We start from the raw sequence: 26,433 nt of genomic DNA, 5'->3' as shown, positions 1-26,433 counted from the left end.
TGAGTTATCTGCAGGGATACAGGACACAGAGCTAAGTAAGCTAATGAGGTACTGGAAGCTGAGTTTGCCAGCTATTGTTATCTAGCAGTAAAAAAAGAACAAGCTTAGAAATATCTGACAGGCTTGTTGAAAAAGGAGAGAACACTCAGGAAGATTGCTACAGTGGATACAGGAACATTAAAAATCTCCAAGTAGGCATTCAAGTTGTCTGAATACTGAAGTACTAGAGCTTGCTTCTATTTTTGCAACATCACCAGAAAATTTGATGTGATTTTATTTACATTTTCAATATTCTCAATATTGAATTAAGAATTAATATTGAATTTCTGCCCCTTTCCACAAGGATCAATATTGATTTTGCAGGACAGATAGTCAGGCTGGGGTCAAGGGAAAGTTCTGCACATTATCTGTGCAATGGTAACTTCTCCTAGGAAGGATATCTGGGGAGCAGGTAGAGTGTGGCAAGAGGACACCAGTCTAATAAATAAAGTAAAAGAATAAAGAGACGAGAATACTAAGGGAAAAGAAAGGCAGCACACAAGTATTAATTACACTGCACTCAATCACAGAAAGAAAAAAAAAGGCATATAAGGAAAAAATCTCAAAATTCAGCATTCTGAGATATTATTTGGACAACAAGTTAGAGTACAATGTTTCAAAATAAATTTTTGTTATGATCTTTTAAGAGACCTTCCTAGGAAGGTTCCTCCTTTTAAGAAACTTTCGAAGAAACTCACTTCAACAAAACTGTTTGAAAGGGAAAATGTTATTCGCCTTTATCCTGATCATAACAGATGCCCCCACTGCAATCCCTTAAAGACAACACTACCCTTCCCATAGCACAGACTTCAAGGCACTTGGAACAAAGACCAAAGTGCTTTTGGGATCTACCATGATGGCCCTCTGTGTCTCCTCTCAGAAATGTTCAAAGGACACCAAAGGCTTTGGTGCAAAGACTTCAGACATGCAATAATCCACATCACATGTACTGCAGAAAAAAATGCTTTTTTGGTGTTGCTTCCCACTGAAATGGAGGAGGCTGCTGTATTGGACAACAGGCTGAAGCTGATGCTTCCTCTTCAGCTGAATCCTACTCAAAATTATGGTTCTCAAGTCAGCCATGAAGCCAGCCCAGGTGAGCTGCAAGCAGCTGGCTGGTGCCTGTGTTGCCAGTGTTAATTTTTTGTATGTCTAATAGCTTGGTTTGCCTCAGCAATGGAGGTGCCTGTGAGGATTCTGAGCAGAGAGATTTTCTCTGCCATTAGCTGGTTTTTCCTGGTGTCACCCAAGCAATAAAAAATGCTGCTGAAATCTCTTTGTGGAAGAAGGAGCATTTACCCAAAACTCTACAACATTTTTTAATTTTATCCAGTTTTTGGATTTCAGCAGATCACTATGGACTGGATGAGGTGTGCGTGGGAGGCTGCACTGCTGTGAAATTAGCATCAAAGACTCATCACATCCAATAATAAACAAAGGTAATAATTATTTTTAGCATTAATATTGGTAATTACTACTCACCTTTGTTGCCAAGGACTTGAGCTTTCCCAGCAGTGACTGCTTATTTGAATATACTATTTCTTCTTCATTATCTTCTCCTTCCATTATAGCACAGCTGTCAGCAGCTGGCAGTTCACACTCTTTTGAGTTCGTTGTCATCACTAATTTGGAATATTTATACTCCAGCCTGAAGATACAAAGACACACAAGAATAGACTTTTTCTCAAACGCCCCGTACTCAGGGTTTTTGTAATTTAGATTATCTGCAGTCCTCCCACATAGTTACTTCTGAGGTATTTAGTAGAAATTAGATACTTTTCAATCATTAAAAATATGTAACCAAAATAACATTAACAATACACTGAGCTCTTACTCTCCAGTTAGTCCTCTATTTTTATAAAAGAACCATGTTTTCCCAAAAGACCACAAGTAGCCTGAGAGGGATTCCTGCATGAAGAAGTGCTGTCTGGGGCAACAGCCAAAATAGAACTGAGCAATATGGTCAAGAACCTAATTTTTTACCAAGGTGAAAGGGACTAATTAGACTAAAGATACTCTTCTGGTCTTCAGAGCTTGAGAAAGCCGTGTTGCTTCAGAACCTAAACTCAACTTCAAATTCTCAAGGGTTAAAAAGACAGTTGCTATTGGGAAATTATGCCATTATAAATTACTGTGGATTTTCTATACTTTCCTCACCAGGATTTTTTATAGCCACTGTTGACAGAAGAAACATCACCTTGGTGTATGAATGGGTTGATCCTACAGGGTACTTCTCATCAACAGTGTCATAAAGTCAGATCCAGGAAAAGTCTTTCTGTTCACTCCATCAAGCTTTTAGCTAACTTTTATATATAATACAATTTGCAGTACTTACTTCTGGTTCTTCTTCCAAAAATAGCAAGTCAAGGCAATGAGCAGAACGGCTGTGAAAGCACCAACACCAGCTCCAACTTTAAGCCAAAAATCCACTGTTTCACAAGTGCTGGTCCTTTTTTCTGGCAAGGGAACTCCTTTGATGCAATGCTTTGGCTCATTCCATACATACAAGGTTTCCTTTCAAACAGAAAACACCAAAAAGTGAGCTGCTTGTAGGAAAAGAGAGAACTGTTTAGACTTAGAGAAAACAAGCTGTTCTGAGGTAGAAAGATCAGATAACTTTTCAATGAAAGCAAACCAAAACACATCCTTCAGGTTTTTAGACTCTAGGTGAAGTCATATTGTCTAACCAGTCATCCCCTTGCTCATGCCTGCAGGTTCAGGCATGGCAAAAGGATTTCCCCTTCCATATAGCTCTCCACATGGCTCAATAGGGATTGGACAGCTATTGGGAATGAGTTGTGCCTGCACAGGAGCTCTTGATCAACAGGACAGTTTGACCCTGTGGAAGGACTTCCTAATATTTGACTAGAGAAGGTAGCAGCAAAAACATTACAAGCTAGTAGATGAATTTATGAACTGAAATTTGGAAACCTTTCCAGGCCTGCCCCTGATGTTTATGGCTATTAAAGAACCAAAGTCCTCTGGGCACTCTATCCTTCAGAAATAACTGGCCCGCATGCATGAATGCATTGAGAGTTCTCATCCTTACTCACACAGTTGGTCAGTACAAGCCAGCTCTCCTCCAGGAACCACAGTACCATTGGCACAAACATTCCTGAGTCTCAACACAGCTCCTCCCTCGGCCTGCATCCAAGCCAGCTCTTAGTCTGGGCTGAGATCTTCCAACCCTACCTGTACTTACATACCAATTTGCACACCAAATTTCAACAAAAGTCCAAGTTATACCCAAATGAGCCCACTTGACTCGGAGACATGGGTTGTGTACCTGAAATCCTTTTTTGCAGGCTCCCTCAATCTCATGGTAGTCTTGCTCTGTGCAGAGAGGACAAGCTTCTGCACTTTCCCATACAAAGTAGAAAGTGCATCCATCGCAGGTGCCCGCGGGGCAGGAGCTATGAGGAGAGCAGAGCTCAGTTATCAGTTATGAAAGAAACACTCTGGGGTTTGCATCCTCATCCACGTTCTGCTGATGAAGATTGGGAGTGGGAAGTACGAGAAACGGGTAAACATCCATCAAGTCAGCAGATGGAAGAATCTGGGGGAAGAATTTTTCCCAGTTTGTAAAATGCTTTCTCAAGTGAAAACAGGTGTTGAGCTATCAAAGCTCTGAAATAACAATTCAGTTCCTGGCAGGGGGAGGGGAGGGCTTACACCAGTGTTTCACCAGTATACACCTCCATCACTTTTCGCCTGCACACGGTGGCTGTTCCAGGTGAATGCTGCTATCTGGTTCCTGCCGTTGTTCTAATGATGTCTGGGTGATTTAGTCCATATGGAATGGACTTGTCCTGTCATGGTTAATTACTAGAAGGATGTTCACCAGTTAAGGAAGAGATAACAGCTTCTCTTACTCTGAGAAAAACTAATGGCCTATTTTGTATTCAGCCTGCAGAAGAAAGTTGTACTGGCAGTGGCAGGACAGTCACGTAGCTTTTGTTACTGACAATCACATCAGGTCTAACAGCAGCAATGGCCAAAAGTCCATGCAAGAAGTTTGGTCATGCAAATATGAAATATATTCATGCAGAAGAATGCATTTAAAGTTGTGTTGTTCTGTATCATTTCGAAACCTGATATCCTGATCTGAAGCACTAAAATCCCCAGCTCTAAAAAGCCCATTCTGGCTTATCTAGATTTGAATTTCTGACAACAGGTACATTTCTCTGTGAATTACAGAGCATTTTTCCAGCCTACATGGCAAGAGCACTGACAGACCTTTCTCCTCAGCTGCTTTCATCTTATACTGTAGCTTCATGTGATACTAAATACCGTGCCTGGAGGATCAAGGAGCTACATTATTTGACACATATCTGATACCTCACTGTGTGAAAACAGATGACTGCTGAGCTAATCAAAGGGGGATAGGAAAGGAGAAGTCAACATGAACTGAGATAGGGTACATGTGTCAGCTGTGTGCCATTTCTGCCCATGCTCACACTTTTAAAAGCAAGGTAGTTGTTCGTCTCTCACTACTGGTGCTTCATGACAGTTCACATCATGTTTATCCTGTGGTACTGGAAGAAAAACTGGAGAATTTTCACACTGCAGCTGACAGACAGTGGCTTATTGCCCAGCATCATTTGTAGTGTGATAGGTCCCTCAGAAACTGGGGTAAGCATCTCCAAAGGTGTTCAAGTATCAATCAATCAATCCACTTCACCTGTGAAGTAGACTCTACTTTGCCTTCATTCAGGCAAGCACAGTTCGCGTGTCCTGAGAGGGACAGGGATCAAAGCATCCCACACTTCTCGCACTGTTAACTTTTGGGAAGAGGACTTCGCTTTTGGGAAGGAGGATGAGTAAAAGGGCAATTAGCAGATTTATAGTAACATCCAGATGGACTAAAATGGGCCTTGATGACCAAAGAGGAGGATTATCAGAGTTGAAGGGAACTTCTGAAGAATCACAGTGTGTTGCTAAGAAGTAATAGAATTGATTCTTTTACTTTTTTTTTCTTCATAATTTTTCAGTTATGCTTATGCTTGAAGTTATGTTTATGCAGGCATAAACAGAGTTTTGGAAGAAAGAAGCTTTTTAAAGTCCTTCAAATCAGGCTGAAGGGAAAAAAAGTCAGGCAAATTGAACACAAGTGGTACAAGGTGGCCAGGATACAGTGATGAAAAACATAAATAAATATATCCCAAACATAAAATAGACAGTCAGGGCTCACATAAGCATTGCAATAGCAGATTTCAAAGTCCACAAAAAAATAATTTTCCCTAGCCACTGCTGTAGATCAAGAAAGAAAAACTACCTCTCAAAGCCTCGACTAGGAAGTTCTAATCAGGAGGCCAGTGATTAAAATAAGGAACTGAAATAAAGGAGAAGTGAAGACAAGAAAACATCACTGCATTTTCTTTTGCCTTTAAACTCAGAACAACCTGCCACATAGCCTAAACACAGTCAGTTGGTCTGCTGGAAGGTGATGGACACCTAGGAGAAACAAGTGACTGATGAGGGAGAGCACTCCTCATTTTTATTATATTACAGTATAAAATTACTAATGAGTTTTGTAAAGATTACGTGAGGAGCAAAGGCTTTTTGGCACTACTAGGACACAAAGACTGAAATACCTGGGCACAGAAAGCTCTCCTTGGTCTGGTTTGTTGGGGTTGCATCTCATTGTCACAACAGTGGCGCGGCCATTTTCACAGGAGGTTGTCACTGTTGAAGACCTAATGTCAAACAAGAGGAGAAAAGTAATACATTTCCACTACATTAAATGGATATTGCTCTTTCATAGGTCTGTAAACATTCATGCAGCTGCAATATTAATGAAATACCCTTTACCACAGCGCTTTTGACTTTGCCAGTTGACAAGAAAAAAAAAAGAGCAACAGAATCAGGGTAGGCCTCACCAATTTATTTAAATCTCCAAGTGCTCTGAGATACCACTTTGGGAACTGCTCTGGTTTTCTAGCTGGTTTGAAATCTGCTGAGTCAAGGACTAAACTTTCCCACAAAACAGAACAGAACAATTGAAAAGGAGAATCACAGGTGCTGTGGTTGGTGTGTTACTCTGCTGGAGAGGTTATGATGGCTCACTCCTGGCCTTGCAACCTGAGAACCAAACTGTCCTGAAATAGCACAGGGCAAAGGGGAATTAAAAAAATCTTATTCCAGCATGATAGACATTGTAAGCCAAGTTCATAGCATGCTCAAAGTCGGGTCACTGGTGTGGGGTTCAGTTTGCAGAATCAGATACGTAATTCAAGTATTCACATAAGCATAAAGTGCTGATATACAAAGTCCTATATTCAAATAAGTCTCAGCTTAGAAATACAGTTGACATGAAGACCAGCATGTAGACATCTGAACTGAGCTGATCTTTGAGCTACTTCCTGCCCAAACGGAGGCATTCTTTTTACAGAGAAGAGTGAAGAATAGGAAAAGCATACTAGTAACTGCATGTCAAAACAATTACTGTTAATCTTGATTACTTCTTTTTTGTAGCATCAAAGTAAACACAAATGAAAGTGAAAGAAAATACGCAACCAGAAGTGGACATTTCAAAGACATATATGAGAAAATATGGAAAGTAACAGGACACTGAGAGTGGCATCTGGATGAATCAAAGCTCTGGTATCACTTCCTACAGATCAAGCATAATTTAGATTTGAGTAAAGAGTGCTTGCTGATTTTTTAAGATGATCTTCAACATGTCAATCAATATCAGGCAGATACTGATTAAAGTGATCAAGATTAAAGGTGAGTTAAAGCTTCCCCCTCACAGCTTTACTTTCCTTTAAAAAAATGAAGACATTAGACATAGCAATAAGCAGCATTTTTTACCTACTTGTAAAAGAAATGCACATCCGGAATTTTGCTTGGAGAGGGAGGAAACATATCTGCCTTGATGCTGATATTTTCCAGCATTGTTTCAACAGTAGCTCCTAAAATGTGAGAAAGAAAAAAAAAAGGAGCAAACTATGAATGGATTTTTGAGGGGTATATGTGTAATATTTCCTCAGTCTGAAAGGTGTGGATCTCACTTAATAGCATTACTATACATTACACACACTTTTTTCTAACTTAACTTTGCAGATATGTATGTTCCTCATACAGTCTGATTTCCTCATGTAGATATAGCAAAATGAAAAATTTAATAAAACACTGGTGTAAATATTTATTACTCTTTTACTTTAATTTAAAGCAATCATTGGATATTAAAGAAACATAAAATAATTTAGGCTGGAAAAGGACTGCTCAAGAGATCTGATGCAACCACTCAGAAAATATGCCTCAAATGTATAACACTCACACCTCAAAATCATGTAATGACCTGAGCAATTTGCAGTACTGTGGGAAATGAAATAACAAGACTCAGACGGATTATGGAATCATAGGCAAGCCTTGACGGCAAAATTTGGAACAAATGATAGCCTGGTGTGTGAACTACATGGATTTGGGGCAAAAGCTGAAAAGGAGGAAAATTCAAGAAACCAAAGTTCTTAGAGATCCTTTCAACCCCATGAACTAAAGACAGAAAATATTGGTGCTCCACTGCAACATTTCAGAAGAGGGAGTTGTACAAATGGCGCTGCATCCTTCTAGGGAGTTAAAAATTTCTAGAACAACAAGAAAAAGTGGTAGTGGTCAGAAACTGGTAGAAAGACTAAAGTTTTGCACTTGTTCTTGAAACAGTCCATAGAATCACAGATTCACAAAATGGTTTGGGTTGGAAGCAACCTTAAAGTTCATCTTGTTCCAACCCCCCTGCCATGGGCAAGGACACCTTTCCCTGGACCAGGTTGCTCAAAACTCTATCCAACCTGTTCTTGAATACTTCCAGAGATGGGGCAGCCACAGCTTCTCTGGGCAACCTGTGCCAGTGTCTCACCACCCTCACAGGGAAGAATCTCTTCCTAATATCTAATCTAAACCTACTCTCTTTGAGTTTGAAGCCATTCCCCTTTGTTCTGTCCCTACGCACCCCTGTAAAAAATCCCTCTCCGGCTCTCTTGTAGCCCCTTTAGGTACTGGAAGATGCTCTAAAATCTCCTTGAAGCCTTCCCTTCTCCAGGCTGAACAACCCCACCTCTCTCAGCCTGTCTCCATAGGAGGAGTGATCAGCCCTCTGACCGTGTTTTGGCCTCCTCTGGACTCACTCCAGCAGGTCCACATCCTTCTTATGTTAGGAAAGGCAAACTTCAACTATTTTAAAATTTAGCAACTGAGATAAAGAAAGGCAACAGAAGAGCTTGATATCTTTTCTTTGTATTAGGAAAAATCAGGACTATCTCCTTGCTTTCCAAGTCAATGACTGCCCTCATTCCTTCAGTGGCAGGAGACAATACTGGCATCTACTTGGAATGAACGTTTGTGAACTAGCAAACCCATACCTAAGAGTGACCTTTAACAGAGCTTTTGACGACAGTGAATTGTCAAAAGACTCACGGAGAGGACATATGGTGACCCAAATTACAATGTGGGTCTCACAATGAGTCAAAAAAATGGTAATGGAAAATGGGTTTCAGTTCATGGACAGATACACAATGAGTGAAAGTCAACATGAATTTATGGAGAAGCTCTCTTGTTGAACAAATTTGATCTCATTCCTTGAGTGCTGATGAACTTGGTTGCTAAAGAAAGTTATGTAAATTTATCAAGTATTTCACTAATTACCACATGAGATTCTAATTAAAAAGTTAGCAGTGTACTATCAATTAAGCGCACACTCTGCATTAAAAACTATTTAGCTAAGTCATTATAAAATTATCTGGCCATGGGATGTCTCCAGGGTTGTCTGGACATTGATATTGAACTGTGAAAATGCAAGATTAACATCAGGGATCTGCAAGTAACTGTATAATCCATGCTGGTAAAGTGTGTAGATGAGACAAAGATTAAGAGGATTAAAAATAAAATACAGAGCAACTTGGTTGCTTGGTTCACTTGGGAAGATGGTCCCAAACAAACTAAATATATGACAAGTACAGCAAGAAATGAAGGCCAGTCTTAAGAAAGAGAGATTTTCCCTTGGAAACTGTAACTTTGAAAAAACATCCAGAGTGGACATCAGATCCAAGAAGCCATCATGAAATCCCATGAGTTTGAAAAAAGAAGGATGCAGGGATTCCAAATACAAAAGTGATTTTTATTGCCATTATAGAAAATTAAATACTGGAATACTATTTCATTCTATGCTTTAAGTATAAAAGTTACAGAAGCTGTAGAAAGAGCCTCAAAAATTATTCAGATGGTCAAGATAAATACATGATAGCAAGACAATTAGAAGAACTTGGTCTGCTTAGTTTGTCAGAAGGGTGTGACAATTCCAGTACACAAAATATTTCTTCAAGAAGGAAAATGTAGGTGTGATATGGAGAAAGAACAACAAAAAGCAAGAGCTAAAAACTGAAGTCAGGGAAGTTGAAATAGGAAACAAGTCTGCTTTAAAAACGAACACAGAGACAGTGTTTGACCAGTGGAAAAAAATACCAGTGACTGTGGCAAAACTTTTATTTCTGGCAGTCTTAAAAGTCCAGTTTGAATGTTCTTCCAAAGATGTGCTTTTGTCAAACATGAGTTTCTGGGCTCAGTGCCAGGGGAAAGTACAAGCACTCCGTGCCTGTAATGGATAGGTGAGCAGACCAAATAACTTCATCGTCTAATCTGGCCTCAGATTCTGGGAACTTGTGAGCTGGACCAATGTAAGACTTGATGTGCACAGCCACGTGCTCCCATAAGCCTCCTGATTCCTTGCCTAATTAAGTCCCCACATCCGTTTCTTCTTGTGAAATTGCCCAAGTGGGATCTTGGCATGGGCAGAAACACTTGGATGAATGTATCACAGTCATTGGTCTTGCCCTGAGTGAGGTGGGTACAGAACATAAAATAAACCCAGTGCTTTTTAATTACACTCTCCAGATTTTTGTGCTGAAATGCTAGACACAGTGAGACCCACCAGACCAAGCACAAGGAAGACTGAGTAACACAGAAACAGAAAACTAAAAATGGGCACAGCCCTTACTCTTCTCCTCCAGCCATCAGCTGAACTGAAGCATCAGCAAAACACAGCGGCATCTGTGCAGAGCTGCTTTACAGCTCAGAAACCATCTGAGACTGATCCTGGGCTGCCCTTTCACTCTTCCCTCAAAGTAATGCAGCTGCTGAGCCAAGAAGGATTTACTCTGAAGCCCTAATATACATGAGAATACATCCACAATAACAACAAGCAAAAGACAAACCACATACCTAAGAACCTGTCAGCAAGGCTGTTGGACTGCAGAGCCAGGGCTGTTCGAAAACCTTTGCTGTCTGATGGGATGATGGTGGACTGACACACAAAAGCTCCCACAAAATTGGAAAAATCTTCTGATTCTGCAACCATGTCCTTCAGAGTAACATCTGTGATATTGTCAGTGCAAATTGCCATCTTCTTCCCCTGTGGACAATCAGGAAAAAAGGAAGAAGCCGTTGGTTGTTGATAAGACATGAAAAAGTTTGGGAAGGGAGAGATTGCAAACTTCCTGATTGCAAACTGGATGAGATTCATTCCTTTACCTTATAACAAGTTGATGTCTCTATGTGTCTGTCATAAGAGGGACAAACCACAACAACAAACTGTGCCATCGTCAAAGCTCCAATCAAAGCCTTGTACAGACTCAAATACAATGTCACGTCTGGCAGGTGTCTTATCAGAAATCTGTGCTATGGAGCACTCCTCCTTGTTTATCTTGACAGCACAGTGTTTACTTGCAGAGCATAGTAAAATGGCTTGCAAAAGAAAACCCTATTTCCCTTGCCTTTAAATACTATACTGTAGAATACCTGTTTATTTGGGATTTAATCCAGGTAAAATATTTTCAATGCACAAATACATGAAATCCCTAAATAGATATATAGCCTTCAAGACTGCTTTAATGTCACATGTCAAGATCAGTGCTAGAATCAGAGCAACAGGAATGAAAGACAAATTACCAGACTCAGCTTTCCTAACAAAATATCAAGGACTCACCACCTAATCATACGGTTGGTTGTACTGTAGTACCTTTGTGGTAGTTTGGAAAAGTGAAGACCAGACCCACAGAGGAGAGAGCATATCTGTACATTTGTGGATCTAGCTGTCAGCAGCTCTATCCCAGGTGGTAATTAAACACACACTAAAGCCTGAAAGTATGCAAAATGCTGTAAAGAAATGTGACTACTCATTTGTCTCAACTCATGCAAATCCTTTGTTACATGGGAGAAAGACTTCAGAACTTTACAGGGCTGAGCATTATTGTTAACTACACACATTGGCTTTCATGGGACACTGCCAAACACCGGTACTGCTCTGAAAGGTCAATTTATGTGTGTGACAACATGCTCTGCTTCAGTCCAAGCCCCAGACAGAGAAATCTTGACTCTGTGGCAGAGCCTGTTTAACTCGCAGACTAAACAAATTTTTCTAACGCTGTCCAAGGCTGCAAAGTCAGCACTGGGCATCTTGGTCACTGGCAGACAGCAGGGTGACCAGGGGCTCTGCATACATCTCCAGTGAAGCCACGAGGGACACATATGGAAAGAAGTTGCCAGCTGAAAGACTCAGACTGATCTTCACTTGAGCTCCTTGGTGGCAGCACACAAAGGTCAGGGTTGTGATGCAAGTGACTCAAAGGCACAAGAACTAAGAAAAGGGATGTGACAGGAATTTTTCTTCTGAGCATTATTTATGGCCTAAAACACTGTAATCTCTGCTCTGGAAAATCACGTGGCTGCTCAAAAGTCCTCTTGCACTGCAAAGCGAGATCCAAAGAGAAGTGTTTGCACAGTATTGATGACAACTCAGCTAAAACAGAGTCCTTGTCCTGCCTCAGTGTGACCCCAGAGCATCAACACAGGCAACAAATTGGCTCATCCTCCCAACCCTCAATACCAGCTGAGCTCACCTCATTCCCACACAGGCTGATGTTAAAGAAATGGAAGAACTTGGTCCCTCGGGAAGTGAAGCTGGGTCCACTCATCAATGAGCCCACCTTGCTGAGGCTGCTAAAATTGTAATTCAGGCTCTGGTTATCCTTGATGTAGGACACCAGGCAGTCACTGAAGCATGCAGAGTGGTCCTGCAAAGCAGAGGCATCCATTAAAGAGCAGTTACAGAACAGCAGAAAAACATTCACCTAGGAGTTAAAGCAAGGGTGCAGACAGGACTGCTTTCCTTGTTAAGGATGAAGGGGAACTCTCTCCTATTCCCATAACTGATCTTTCCCCTGGGAGAATTCCGGTTTCAGTCCCTTGCAATCATATATCAGGACTACAATGTTCCCTAAGCCTGGTTTTCCTGTCGTCTGCTGCATTAGCCAAGAGAATGCAATTTCTTGCTTTGTTTTGTTCTGGGTGCTTTTAGGATCCCAATGTTCCAGCTTAAAGCCCAGTAAACAGACCAAAACATGGCCTTGCTTACACTTGCATTTTGTAAAGGAAACACAAGAAACAGCTCAAGAAACAAGGGCAGGATATGAACTCAGTTGAAGACAGGCAGAATATGAACAAACTGGAGCCGTTCTTCCAGTACCTGTGCAGCTCCTTGAACATGATAAATGTTTATCTATGCTTACAGTTTCCTGAAGGAGAAACTTGTTACAGGTTTCTAGAGGCCCAGAAACATAATCCAGCTGAGGAAGTCCCTGAGTTTAAAAGAGCAGGCATCTGGGATAGTTTTGGTGGAAGTAACGTATATGCTTGCCCTGTTTGTACACTGCCCACAGTACATCTTCTTGAAATGAACCTTTTTTTGAGCTGATATTGTCACTTTTATATTATTATTTACAAATAGAAACTAGACTAGTGACATTGGAAGAGTGGGCTCATTGGTTATAACTATACTCCAGTGCTCACAAGGCACATGCCTGTAGGAAAGCCCTTAAAGCAGCCCTTTGAAAGCTTCCAGCCCAATAAACACTGTCTGCCCATCGCCCAGAAACACTCAGGTTCGGTACCTTGGTGCTCTTGCTGCCAGGCCCACATGGGATGCAGGCCTCCCTGCCATACACCTGGTGGATGGACAGGAAGGTGTTGTCCGGACACTCCTTGCACTCGCTGGTCTCTTTCTTGATGTAGTGTCCTGGCGGGCAGGGCACGCAGGATGAGCCAGACTGCTCGGAGCCCAGGGCACAGGCCCGGCAAGAAGAAGCGACTCCATCCACTGCGTTGGTCACCGTGATGGAGTAGATCTTGGCCATGTCATTGATGAACTGTCTGCTCTGGAACGAGAGCCAAGGAAACCACCCCGGGGTCATCACACCATGGCACTGAGACACTACCCTCATCTCTGTGCACCAGTTCAGGGATCAACTTATCCATGGCTCTGTCCTTCCTCATGGATTGTTCATCCAAAGCTGCCTCCCAGGGGCTGCTTTGTGGTGAGAGCCACTCACCCCTTTTGAGAAACCTGTGAGCTTCAACAGAGGGCAGGAGTTCTGGCAGTGAGTGTCCAAGGAATGCTGTGTTGTAAAGCCCCATACACAAAGAAGTACTTACATCTTGGCCCTCGTTTATTCTCTGAAAGGCCCAGGTGAAAGTGAAGGAAGCATTTTTGGAGATGATGTGAGTGTAGGATTGTTTTTCTTTACTTCTTTCCCATGATTCCACCACATTGGTATTTTTTCGATTAACATCCTACAAAACGGGCATAATTTTTACAAGAAAAGGAACAACAAAAAGTATGGTCATACTACACTAAGCACCAGTGTTTTATGATATAGAATAGTATATTAAAAGGACTCCACAATTTCATTTAACACTTAATAAAGCAAACATACTTGTTTTGCACAACTGACAAATTTTCAGACTCTACTAAATTTCCACTCAATTCTCTTAAAATTAAGAGTTGGTTCCTTTAAACAGACACTAAATACAAAAAAGAACCAGCTTCCCCTTCCAATGGAAGGGGCAAGGGAACTGCAGATCCAGTTGCCTTCCTCAACTGATGGACTTTCAAACAAACATTGGTCTCCAGGTCATTGACAGGATCAGGCTCAAATTTCCAAATTGTCCTTTTCCTATCCCTCTGTCCCACATCTCGACTTGTCACTCTGTTACTACATGCTAACTCAACAGCACAAGAGACACTGATAATTTCATCAGTCAGTTTAACAGGGGGAAAATTGGCTCCTTAGTGCCCAATGATTTCTTTTAGAATAAACAGATAACCAGGAATGGTTCATAACTCACATGATGGAGGAATTTTACTAGGTCATTCATTAAATCCTTCCTGCAAGGGCACTGCAGATACTAAACTAATGCCGTGCTTAATCGTAATAAACCAAGTGCAACTAATCACACCTATGCAGAGGTATTAAAGTGACATGTGGAATACAAGGCAGAGTCCTCAGTCATGGAGAAAAAGGTCTCACTTACTGCCATAAAGTACAGCACACAATCTGCTGAACAGATGGTCTCAAAAATAAAAGTAATCCGTCCGAGTTCTGACCCAGTTGCTCCTGTCACTGATGTCGGAGGTCTGTTTAACAGAGAAGGAACAAAACATTTACACGGTGCTCTCCAGACAGACAGCAGTCAATCCTTCAAATTCCTTTTTGTACGGTGAAGCCATCAAAGTCCTGTCACAGAAAACCTGTCCTTGCAGAACGGCAGGTGCCTCTGCACTGACTATTGGGTGCAGCAGGGTCACTTTTTAAGCATCTTAAGTTCTTTATGGTACAGTTCCCTCCTTTTAATGAACACCCAAATTTGACCATATTGGTAGGGAACCTTATCATTAAAATGCACCCCAAGTGATTTACACCAATGTAATTGCACCTACCTCAGCTGAAATACAGCAAAGGGAGGGTGAGGTTCATCTTCCACACCTGATCTATCTCAATACTCAGCACCTGGTGTGAGCTAGGAGTCTAAGCTCATTCTTTTGACAAAGACACAAGCACCTCAAGCAGGTATTTAACACTGTCTGAGGGTTCAGGAGTGGTGGGATTCCCATTATTCTGCAGTGCCTGCATCTCCCTGCTGGCTCCAAGGGAAGCACAGACTGTGCAGGCTGCCTGGAGCCACAGGGCAAAGTAACCTGGGTTTCACTAAAATACTTTTAGGGCAGCCACCAGTATCCACCCCATGGCAGGTTTAGCTGGTTACTGTGGAATAATTTAGAAACAGAGGGATAGGAACATCTTTCCTCAGTTTCCAGACAGTCAACTGGCTGTATCTTGGACTGAAGCAAACACTGCTAAAAACCAAAGTCTTACACACTTGCCTGCCTCAATGGACAAACTGGGGACACAGGAATAAAATTTAAGTTTCCCCTTGTCTCTTATTTATTACATTATTCCACTTCAGAAAGGAAGACTCACATCATCCCTGGGATAGTGTGAAATAGGTATAAGGGACTGAAATAAATGCAAAATAGATGAAAAAATATCCCATTCCTTACTTAAATCCTGGGATGTGCAAGTTCAAGATAAGATAATCATTGTCAGAGCCTCCTGCACCACTCTGGATGTGATCACCAGCCACCTCCCAACCTTTACAGGACAGAAAAAGAAAAAAAATTCAATAAATGGGTGGCAAAAGAAATCTCTGTTACCATAATTTTTTGAAAATTCAGTATTTCAGTGTATTTTAAAGATGCCTGATATAAATTACAGAGCAATATCATAATGCTTCCGAATGAACAATTTTAGCAATTGTATGAACTGCTGATTTTACAGGCACTTGTCACCTTTGAAATCAGCAAAGCAATTGAAATTCCCTGACCTGTGCTGTGCAGCTCAAGGGGGATGATCCATCTGATATCTTTCAGCCTTAAAACAGATGAATCAGTGAATCTGCGTGTTAAATGTTAAGCACATACTTCAGTTCCCCTCTGCTCAACACACATAATTCAAAGCTTGAGTTACATCAGTCTGACAGGGGGGATCAGACTGAGGAAAATCTGTCAGAGAGGGCTGGAGACATCCCAAACAGGATCATTTTCACCAGTGAGCTGTGACTGCTCTCTGCTGCAATTTTAGCACATGTGCAGAGAGAAAGCTTTGAGTGCTAAATGAATAAAATCACAGACTGTAATTAAGTTTCCTAAAAGAATTATGTGTGACCTCACTGGGCGCAGTTATCACAAAACAGAAAATGAGATAAACTATGGAGAAGACAAAACAGTGCTTTTTTCAATGGGGATATGAACGCATCTGAAGATGCATTAAAGCCAGTGGTGGGATTGGTCTTTCCTGAGGGAACTCCATACAGGCTGCAGCTCCTGCCCTCTTCTGGTGTACAACAGATTTTTTATTTCTTTCTGATACTGTGACATTGCTTCCCACAGGCAATTTCAAGCCTGGTGCAACTAAAGGAAAGGGAGGAAACTGTGTTGTGAGTCATATAGCCAAGAGCACACTCATTTTGATGGGTGCTTCATTACAACAGGGATCCATGCAGGAGACAGGCAAACAACACAGGGAGTTTGGCTCACCATTCATCCCATCACACTTCGAGTTGCCAACATTAAAGCAAGATGTCTTCATGTTTCCTGGCAGGATGTTCCACCACTTGTACTCAAACCCAAGAGCTGGTTCAGTCCCAGCAGGGCAGGCTTTGCACTCTAAGGGTGAGAGGGCAGAAAAAGATATCACACAGCCAAAGCACATCTCAAACAGTGTTTTAAAGAACACAGATACCGCTTTTTTCCTCTCTGGTGCAAGTAATAAGCAAATAAAATAGTTTATTTCTTTGTAGTTAAACAGTCAAAGACTTACCAGGACCAGAAGAGTGGAAATGAGACCAGGATTTTATAAATTGCAGATTGTAACTTTGTGGTAACTAATCTGCAACTGGTCCCCCAAGTCACACTTAATTTTAATAGATTCAGCTGAAGGTTTGATAAACAAGAGTTCCCACAAAATGCTGTAGGGGACCATTGGGTCAATGTATCTCAGAATCAATAAGCCAGAGTTTAGGCTAGACAATGTTGGCAGGGTGTTCATCTGACTGGGCTTAAAATGAGGTTTTCGCAGCAAAGAATTTGGCATGGACAGGAGAATGGGTGAGAAGGAATTGCTGACTGTAAAAGTTCTGATTCCCCTCTCAGAATCCCTTAAAATAACTCTCAGGATGTTTATATCAGCCAAGAAATGCATCCAGAACACAGCAGGTCAACTTAGAGCAACAATCCCTGATAAGAAAGGACTTAGGAGAGAAACCAGATATCCACATCCTGCTCTCCAATGTTATTTAACAAGTACTTACCACAGAATGAACACTGGCTTATGATGATCTGTCACTAAACTAAGTCACATGCAAGCAGATGACAGCTTTTGGAGAGACATGAATTTTTTTGCAGACTCCTACCCTGTGTCCCATCCGAAAATGTGCCTGGTGGGCAGGGAGTACAGGAAGATGAGGCGTTGTTGTAAAAGCCAGGATTGCAGGGTGGACATTCCTGCCTCTCTCCAGAAGGCGGTAGGGTCAATGCATTGGGGAGATCCTCTCTGCAGATCTTGGGTTCAATCCACTTGTACATGATCTGAGTCTGGAAGGAGGAGACACTGAGCTCACACAGTGTACTATGAAGTTTTAGGACTAGATGCACCAATGAAGGTCCCTCTTGTAAACTAAATTAGGGTATTCCCATCATTTGAGACCAAAAACAGACCTTGCACATCCAGGACAGTAAAGGGGAGGGAGGGTAAGGGTAACAGAAGTGATTAGGTTCATAGGAGATTCCACAATATCAGACTTTAAGAACAAAATAAAAATGTGAAGCTTAAAATAATTACTACTGTTCATTCCTATTTAATTAGTAAATTTCCCCATGCAAATGATTCTGAGGAACATCAGATAAATAATTCCAACTGGATATGCAACCTCTGCATTTTAACCACAGTAACACAAAATATAATTTCTGTCTTATAAAAGCCCTTTATTGGGAAGGCATCTCTTAGCAGAGAGCACCACACATTCTGCATTTTTAATTCATACTGGCTTGTTCTTTGAAAAGTCCCCAATTTCTCTCCTGCCATTTTTCACCTATTGAGAAAATGCCAAAACCATGAAGGAGCTCTCCCAAAACCCCTCCAATCCCTCTTCATCACATAAGAAGCAGTTTATGAACACTAACATGAGTCAGTCCATGGTGTTGCCCTATACAACAGTATCACTTCATCATCATCATCCCCCTTTGAGGACACAAGTTTCTGTCTTCAGGAGAAGGATTAGGTGAGATGCATCACCCACAAAGTTGTATTTCAAATTTCATCTGATTTTGGGTCTGTCTCTGAAAGGGTTTTGTATCTCAAGATGAAACTTAGCTGAGTTCCACAGCTGAAAAACCCAACTGGCAAGAGTTTAACCTGTCCACAGCTCCCACGCTGGGTACTCCCACTCTGGGAACTTCCACCCTTTGGCCCCAGTAATCAGGGATCTTGAGGCCGGAGGCTCAGATAAGGGAGATTTCACTTCATGAATTTGATACAGACGCCCTGTCACCCTGGGCATTGAGCTGCTTGCACTGAGGGTTAGCCCTCTGGTAACACAGTGCACTTGAAGAAGTATTGATCCTCCTTGAAACTGTTTCAAAAAATAAGCTGGAAGAAGCCTCAGTTCAGGCTCAGGCCCTGACTCCTGGGAGCTCCAATTAAGCTGAGGCTCTCACTCTTCATCCCTGCCTGCATTTTGCTGCAGCCATGCCTGTGCCAGGTCATGTTCCCTGGCTGACCCACATCCTGACTGACCCATGGACACCATGTTCCAGCTTGACACTGGCCATGCCTCATCTCCACGGACTCGTCTGGCCACCTTGGTTGAATCTGGTCACTGGCACTGGGTCTGCTTTGCCTGCTTTGTTCAAGCAGACTACTCCTGCTGCCAGAGTGGCACCTATTCCTATGGATCAGGACCTGTTCCTGCCCTTGCTGCTCCTGAACACTTAAGGATTATCTGAAATATTGCTCCAGAAATGCTTCAACAGCATCAGGGTGCACAGCATTTAAAATAAAAAGGCTCAGGAACTGGCAAAGCACCTGTGTGGTTGCCTAGGGCCCAGACACACTACACACCACAGGAAACCTACTGCATCTGAGCAGGGAGAAGAGGGTCAGAGAGTGACTGTGGCCATGTGGTGAGGAGTTCTGAGGCTGGGGCTGAAGCGCTCAACCTGGGATTTTTAAAGCAGCCGGTAGATGAAAAGTCAAGAGTCAAGTGCCTAAATATCCTGAGGCCGCTTCTACACATGGAGTGGGACAGCAGAAGGGAGACAACAATCTATTGTTCAGTGAAAACCCGGCTTATTTTAGCATGGATCAATAGGCTGGTCTTTTACAGCCACTGTTCTCCTGAAGATGGCCTGCAGAGTCAGGCCCTCTCATTGAGCTGCATCACGTGGAGAGATGCCTGGGGAGTACAGCAAACTTGGACAGATTTTCAGAGATTCAGAGCAGTAAAACCAATCCTGAAAACTCAGGCAGTGTGTGCCTGTGACACCTGCTACTGTCATTGCAACTGGACAATGAAGGGTGTCTGCAGAAAAACCCACTTTGCATTCCAATGATGTCCACCAGTGAAGGGGAAGGCCAGTGAGGTGGCAGGAAAAGGGTCAATAATAGGAATCTATCCAATGCCAGGGAGACTTGGACCACACAGAGCAGTGACAGAACAATCTGCAGGAGGCTGCAATTAAAGCTGTACCTGGGGGTGCAGCCATGAACACTGCTGCTAATTTCTTGAGTCATTAGAGACAGTTAACAGAGCAGAAATTGGTGAGTCAAGACTAGTTTGCAGACCCTGCCAGCTCTGGGGCTAAACTCACTGATGCTTCATTATCAAAGCATAAGAGCTCTCAGCTGCATTTTGAAACTGGCTGATCAGGAGACTCCAAAATACTCCATCCTGCCACAAAATATTAGGCCAGAAACATACAGGTGTTAGGGAATTTGACTGTTTGCAATCCCATCTGAGAGATGGGATCTAAGAGAGATGGGAAAGAGACAAAACAGGCCTGACCATGTGTCCACACCTCTCTGGGTTTCCTATAGCAGTAAACAGAGGTTTCTTCTCCAAATTCCTCCAAAAATCCCACTTGAGTGCTGAGACAAAGCCCGGCTGCTCCACCAGCAGGTCCCTCTGTGAGAGACTAAGGGGATCTAAGGTCTCTGGGTGAAACGATGTCCTGAGAGTTCAGGTGATTTGAGGCATCCCATGGGACAAACACATTACCAGCAGCTAAGCTGCTGCACAGGAACATTCCAGGATATGTATATACCATTATTTTACCACACCACAGGCTCTTCTTTGATGCCAAAACTAATGGACATGACACACATCATACCTATGCAGCCAAACACTCTTCTATCTGAAACAGGAATGGTCATATCCAATGCTCCTGTGCCATGGTATCACCTGAATTATGCCTGGGCCCTGCTGGGACAGTTATCACAAGGCCAAAGTATGCCAGGAAAGATTATTAACAACTAAAGAGCTGGGTTTATCCTGGGACAGTACTTCACCCTGTGCTCCAACCATCATGGAAGTACGAAAGTAGCACCAGTGACCCCGTCAGACCCATCACAAGTGCAAGGAACTTCTCATGTCACCACAACACCTCCCTTAAGCAGACCCATATCTGGCAGATTCTTACAGAGGGATAAAGGCTGCGGAGACAGCAGGCAAAGGACAAGCCCAAAGCCTCAGAGCGATGCAATGCTGGAAGCAAAACTGGGAAAGTAATTGGGAAAGGGATTCCTAAAAAAAACTACCTTGTTTTCAAATGCAGAGATAGCGGTAAGGTCAATCATGCCTTCTACTTACTTTTCCCTCCTTATCACATGGGGTATGGATCTGGAAAAAATCTTTGCTTGTGCATGGAGGTCGCTCTATACACACACTGGATCCCTCATCTAAAAGAAAAGGTGAGAAACAGGATATTAAACTATCACATGGTCCCTGGAAACAAACACAACAAGCTTAAAATCTGTAGGTTAAAATGAGTCAGCAGAAAAATACAAAACGAGAATGAAAAAAATCGAATTCTTAATGAAGTCTGCATGAACCTTCCCCTGAACCAAAATGGGAAAGTACCATAATTTTAAAAAATTAAATTAAATTAAAATTTCCATAGCAGGGAAAATACCAGCTATGCTCATACTGTTGCACTGACTTTATTGATTCAAAATACCCAAGGGAGAATTACTAGGAAGAGTTTTTTTACTCTGAGGATGGTGAGGCACTGGAACAGGTCACCCAGAAAAGTTGTGAATATCCCATCCCTCTAACCCTGTAGAAACTTCCTTACAACACTGGCCCAATTTTAACTCTTGCCAGATAATTTTGCAGTATTTCCATTCCCACTGTGAACACAGGCACAGGTCCCCAAGCATTTGCCACCAATGGTGATAGCAGGTGCTACGGTCAGGAACTGATTCTTCAAGGACTTTCTTAAAACTACTACAAGGAAGAAATCTGAAGACCTTTCGACTATGAAGACTAGATTAAGAGCATGTTATCTGATGATCACCACCTAACCACAGCTGGGAATGCAGAGGACTTTGGGACTAGGATTTGCAACTAGATCACCACATTTTCCAACCACACAGGATGCAGGGGCAAGCCAGGAGAGAGTGCTTGGAAAGGACATTCCTCAAAATCTGTTAAGGCTGAAGATCGTGATGAAGCAAATTCGTGTCATCGCCAACCTATAACACAAATTACCACGAGAGGGCACAGCACGACTGTTCTATCCTTCAGAAGAACTCTCCCCTTCCAGGTCATAAAGGTCTCCAGCCCTTCATATTAACACAGATGCACCTAACAACGTTTGACTGTGGCCCATTATGTATCTATGTGCCCTCTGCGTATTTTGGGAAGTCATTCATTTCCCTTTTACATATCAACTGGAGACTATCACTGCTGGATACAACCAATCTCACATCTGAAACAGCCAATGACTGCACATTCTCAGACCTTCCTGGCTTTGTCTAACCCATTTGGTTTATGTACCTGCATAATACATTTCTTCTTTACACTTGGTGCACTCTTTAGCCCCTTTCTCAGAATAAGTGTCTCGTGGGCACACCTGGCAGCCAGATGCACCTGGTTTGTCACTGAAGGTACCAGGCTTGCACGCGAAGCATTCAGATGTGTACGCAACTCCTGTAAGAAAAATTCCAGGTAGAGCACTGAAAGAGATACATCTGTAACTGCTGCCTACCTGGGCCTATGGCTGAGAGCAAACCAGCTCTATAAAACAGCATAAAAATCAGACTCAGTTTCACCACTCACTTTAGACACTTTGGCTTTGCTGACTCATAATTTAGGTCTTTAATCTTTACTCCTCAATACAAGTCTGACCCATCTAAGAACTTTGAATGACACTCCCAAGTTTTATTACACTTACAACAGGACCAAAAGAGCAATCCTAGATTAAAAAGGTCATTTAAATATTAATTTAACTGTCACTGTTATGATATATATCTATTTATCACTGTTGAGAGGCTAACCAATTACCACAGTCTTTCTATACTACATTAAAGAAAACCTGTTTATTCCTTTTTTGTCTATTTGCTAAGCCAGTCTTCACCAGCAGACGGCAACATTTACAAGATAGACTAATTTTTCAGTCTTTACCTTACTGTGAAGTTTTGCTGTTCTGTTTCTACACTTCAGAGGAGGAGAAAGGGGACAAGGAGCTAAAAAAAGCCACTTCAGTGCTGTAGTCACAGCAGTAGAAATAGCACTTGGCAAACATTGTGATGAAAGAGTGAGATAAAACCTCAAAGAAAAATACCACTTACCTTCAATTGTGATGTTCTTCACTAAAACTGGTTTTACTACTTTGGAGCCCATGAGAATCCCTGTTGTTCTCCAGTATAATATATTGCTACCTGATTTCAGAGTTACCTGCAACAACACGTGAGTTAGCAGACAGCCCCTTGCCAAGACATTGTTTTATTTCTTACTTCCATTATTCAAATTTCTTGCATCCTAGCAGCTTTTCCTATGCTGTTTAGTGGGTCAAGAGATAATGGGGAAACAGCTAGACAGATGTTGTACAGGCATATCTGAGGAGTGCCAAAGTGTGCTTTATAAAAATGTTTCCCAACAACCCTGTTGGAAAAACACCAAGAGCTGTTTCTGACCTTGTTGTAAGCAGAATTTGGGAAAAGCTGTTCCTGCCTTTATCCAACTATCCCTGGCACTCAAGAGCTTTTATCTCTAGCTTTATGTTCAGATATAGTCAATCAGTTTGTTTTTAAAGCCTTCTTTCATAAAGAAACTCAACATGACCCAGAGTTTGAAAATCCAGTTCACAGGTGAGTTTTGCTTATAGGTTTTAAAAATCAAGCTCTGCCTACATGTATCACTACAGTAAGCCAGGCACAAACCATGGCTGTACCCAGCAGCAGTCTCATCCCTCCTGCTCACTTCTGACCACAAACAGCATATGAGATGAAGAAAACAACCTGGTTTCTCACTGCCCTCACCCACTTTTTTTTATGGCGTTGTTCAGCAAGTGGCTGCACAACCCCTGTGAAGGGGGCGGTGGGTTGGGGGTATCATGGCTGTGGTAAGGGGCAGTAGGAAGGCAGGACAACTCTTCCAGCAGAAGTGTTGGTGCATTCTGTCCTCAACTCGCTTGTGTAACTACAGTGTCACTCATCACTAAAACCAGCAGGTTCACCAAGGCCCTGCATGGCCTGCAAAACTGTACCACATCTACTGGCCCAGTACAGACGGATACTGGCCTGAAAGTGTTATGTTTTCACACAAGAGGGATAAACTCTACCAGCATAAGGGTCCAGCATAATGTGATTTACAGCAGCGTTGTACAGGCCTGGCAGGACCACAATTTTTGTTCACCCAGGATAAAGAGTTCAAAAATTTAGCAGAGTAGAAATACAGCATATTGTATCTCCCACACCCAAACATCTCCTACCCATAGGGGCAGAGGAGAGCTGAGCTACCACTTGTAACAGGGGAACCGGGACCATATTGAAACAGGCATCAGGTTGTGTAAGGTGAGGTACCCAATGCCAGCTCCAGTGCAGCAGGACTCACCTGCTGAGAGCAGAAGCAGCAACTGGAAAATTGTGCTCACAGAAGACACCTTGACAGGATTCACAGTGCAGAACAAACCCTTCAGGACAGCCAGAATCATCATCTCACCTAGCTTATGTGTCTACATTTCAGTCAGCCATCCTAACAACTTTCATGGACAGTGATAACACCTTCACACCCTTGATGATGAGCTCAGATGACACCATCTCCCATGCAGCTGCCTACATCCCTCAGCTCACCCATGCCAATGCCCTGGCCTTGGATCTACCTCTCAGCTCATGCCACCCATCCCTCTTCACCCAGCTTTCCAGCCTCCCAGTCTAAGTTGCACTGGTCTTGCACCTGAGCTAACAGGCACTGCCAACCAGAGCTGGCTCAGAAATAGAATTTCTCTTCCAGGAGGATAAGCAGACCATGGAAAACAGAGAGTATGCTCCTGCCTATGCCCACAAAAGCCTTTTTCTTCTGGCATAATGTCACCTATGCTGGGCCTTTGCTGATATGGCTCTTGAGAAAAGGGTATGCTGGTGGAGTGGAAGCCAGGCCTCAGCAGATTTGCTGGTCTGCACATGGTCCGTTCACAGAGCAAACTCAGCCAGCTGGGTCACGGGACAGCCAAAGGGCTCCTACCCCCAACATGAACAGGCTCATGTCCATGCTGCAGGAGCCACCATGGTGCTGCCAGCTTGTTTTTCACACAAGCCCCTGTGGAGCAGAATCTAGGTGCAGTCCAGCCCTTCTGCACACACCTGAGAATAAAATGCCTGTCCTGCTTGTCTCCATGTACACACCCCACTGCCACTGCTCTGCCAAGACACAAGGAATAATCCTGTGTCCTCAGGAGCAAACAACTGTTGTACAAGATTTCAATTACAATCATGCAAAGTGACTGTGGCATGCAGATTTGCACAAATCTATTTAACCTCATAAAACACTTGATTCAAAGCCCAGGGAAATCAATACAAAGTCTTGCATCTATATCATTTCCTTTGGAATCAGCCCCTTAGGGATCTCCATGACTTTTCCCCTCAGTAGTAGGGAAGCTCTGCTTCTTCAAATGCATTCACAGGAGCTGGCCCATGTTTTGTGTCTCGACAGAGGAAATCACAGACATTTATAAATGGAAAAAGTCTTCATGAAGGAATTTTTCATACACTTACAGAATGAGAGCCCCATTCCCCGTTGTCTGTGAGCTTCACCCATTTGTCTGCTGTGGACTCCATTTCTTTGCACTGGTCATTTTGTATCTGTTAATAAAAACACAAGATCAGTGACTACAATCAAGTGTATCTCTGTTAGCATAATGACTTCTGGGAATTATAAGATTCAGCTCTGTTCCTCTTGTCTGTATATTTAGACAGCTGCCTTATTTGTGGAAAAATAAACCCCCAACTTTCAACATCTGCTACAGGTTAAGAGTTCCTCCAATGGCCCCCTCTGACAGAGATGGCAAAAAGAGAGCAGGATGAGATCTCAGACTTGGCCTTGCACTGTATGGTCAGACAAGGATGCTGCAAATCTTGTCTTGCTGCTTCCTCCTTCTCCTGAGCCCATCAAGACTTAATTCACTAAAAGCCAGAGGCTTCTCAGTCATAGGGGAAGCAGGAGTGGATGGGCCAACGCTGGAAGACAAGGTGTTTTCTCTACAGACAATATGTGCTTTGTCTTTGGCCTGCTGCCACCTGACCTAGGGATGAGAGTAATGCCATCAGGGAGAGGCAGCAAGCCATGGAGAGTCTGTCCTGGCAGAAGGGTGAGGTTGGTTGTCCCTTGCCCAGGTCCAGCGCAGCTCAGAAGCATTTCATTACAGCAGGGTTTGGTGCACTTCTTTCTTCTTATAATTGTCTTCTCAGATGAAAAAGTACCAAGTCCCTTTGAGGCATGAGATCACATACTCAGGTTTTTTTGCACCAGGGAGAAGGGCCACTTCAACATTTTCAGACTTGACCTGGGGTCAAGGATCCTCCTTAAAGCTGCTCCATGTCAAGTCTGAAATAAGTTGTGCAACCCCACATCCTCCAAAGCATCTATACACTCAATTCCAACCTAGATCAACAGCATTGAGGAAAAGAGGTGAGAAGAAGCACCTGTTTAGAAGGTAGATCCCTAATTATCTTGTGCAATTGAGCTACAGCATCTTTGTGTCTTGGTTCCCATCTGCAAAAACAAGGTAAGAATATATAGTCTCCTCTCATCAGGTGTAAATGGCTTCAATATGTAAATAGAGCCAAGGAAGGGCAGATCAAACACCTCACCATTTCCCAGTAAACTGCCACTGAAATGCCACTGTCCAGCACTAAAGTGTCATTGCTAAATATATTTAAGCACAAAGGCATGCTGGAGGAAAAAACTGACTTTTACAGGAGCATTAAATATGGCTTCCCTGAAATACCG

General features: G+C 42.6%; 1 protein-coding gene across 1 annotated transcript in view; it reads right to left on the bottom strand.

Moving 5' to 3' along the window:
- The window catches only part of ELAPOR2 (endosome-lysosome associated apoptosis and autophagy regulator family member 2), a 100,037-nt gene that overhangs the window by 2,431 nt on the left and 71,173 nt on the right, over positions 1–26,433 (bottom strand). Inside the window, exons 5-21 of the mRNA XM_069035385.1 lie at positions 25,200–25,286; positions 22,776–22,881; positions 21,982–22,134; positions 20,794–20,882; positions 17,341–17,521; positions 16,466–16,594; positions 15,431–15,521; positions 14,404–14,506; positions 13,525–13,662; positions 12,984–13,247; positions 11,934–12,107; positions 10,258–10,447; positions 6,857–6,953; positions 5,634–5,735; positions 3,326–3,452; positions 2,375–2,553; positions 1,522–1,687 (exon numbers count right to left, since the gene is read on the bottom strand). Of these exons, the coding sequence (XP_068891486.1) occupies positions 1,522–1,687; positions 2,375–2,553; positions 3,326–3,452; positions 5,634–5,735; positions 6,857–6,953; positions 10,258–10,447; positions 11,934–12,107; positions 12,984–13,247; positions 13,525–13,662; positions 14,404–14,506; positions 15,431–15,521; positions 16,466–16,594; positions 17,341–17,521; positions 20,794–20,882; positions 21,982–22,134; positions 22,776–22,881; positions 25,200–25,286 (2,376 nt within the window). The remainder of the gene's footprint in view (positions 1–1,521; positions 1,688–2,374; positions 2,554–3,325; positions 3,453–5,633; positions 5,736–6,856; positions 6,954–10,257; positions 10,448–11,933; positions 12,108–12,983; positions 13,248–13,524; positions 13,663–14,403; positions 14,507–15,430; positions 15,522–16,465; positions 16,595–17,340; positions 17,522–20,793; positions 20,883–21,981; positions 22,135–22,775; positions 22,882–25,199; positions 25,287–26,433) is intronic.

The sequence above is a fragment of the Aphelocoma coerulescens genome, chromosome 1A (assembly GCF_041296385.1).
Source record: "Aphelocoma coerulescens isolate FSJ_1873_10779 chromosome 1A, UR_Acoe_1.0, whole genome shotgun sequence".
Classification (NCBI taxonomy): domain Eukaryota; kingdom Metazoa; phylum Chordata; class Aves; order Passeriformes; family Corvidae; genus Aphelocoma; species Aphelocoma coerulescens.
Note: the sequence above shows the minus strand (reverse complement) of the source record. Positions and strands in the feature narration are given on the sequence as shown.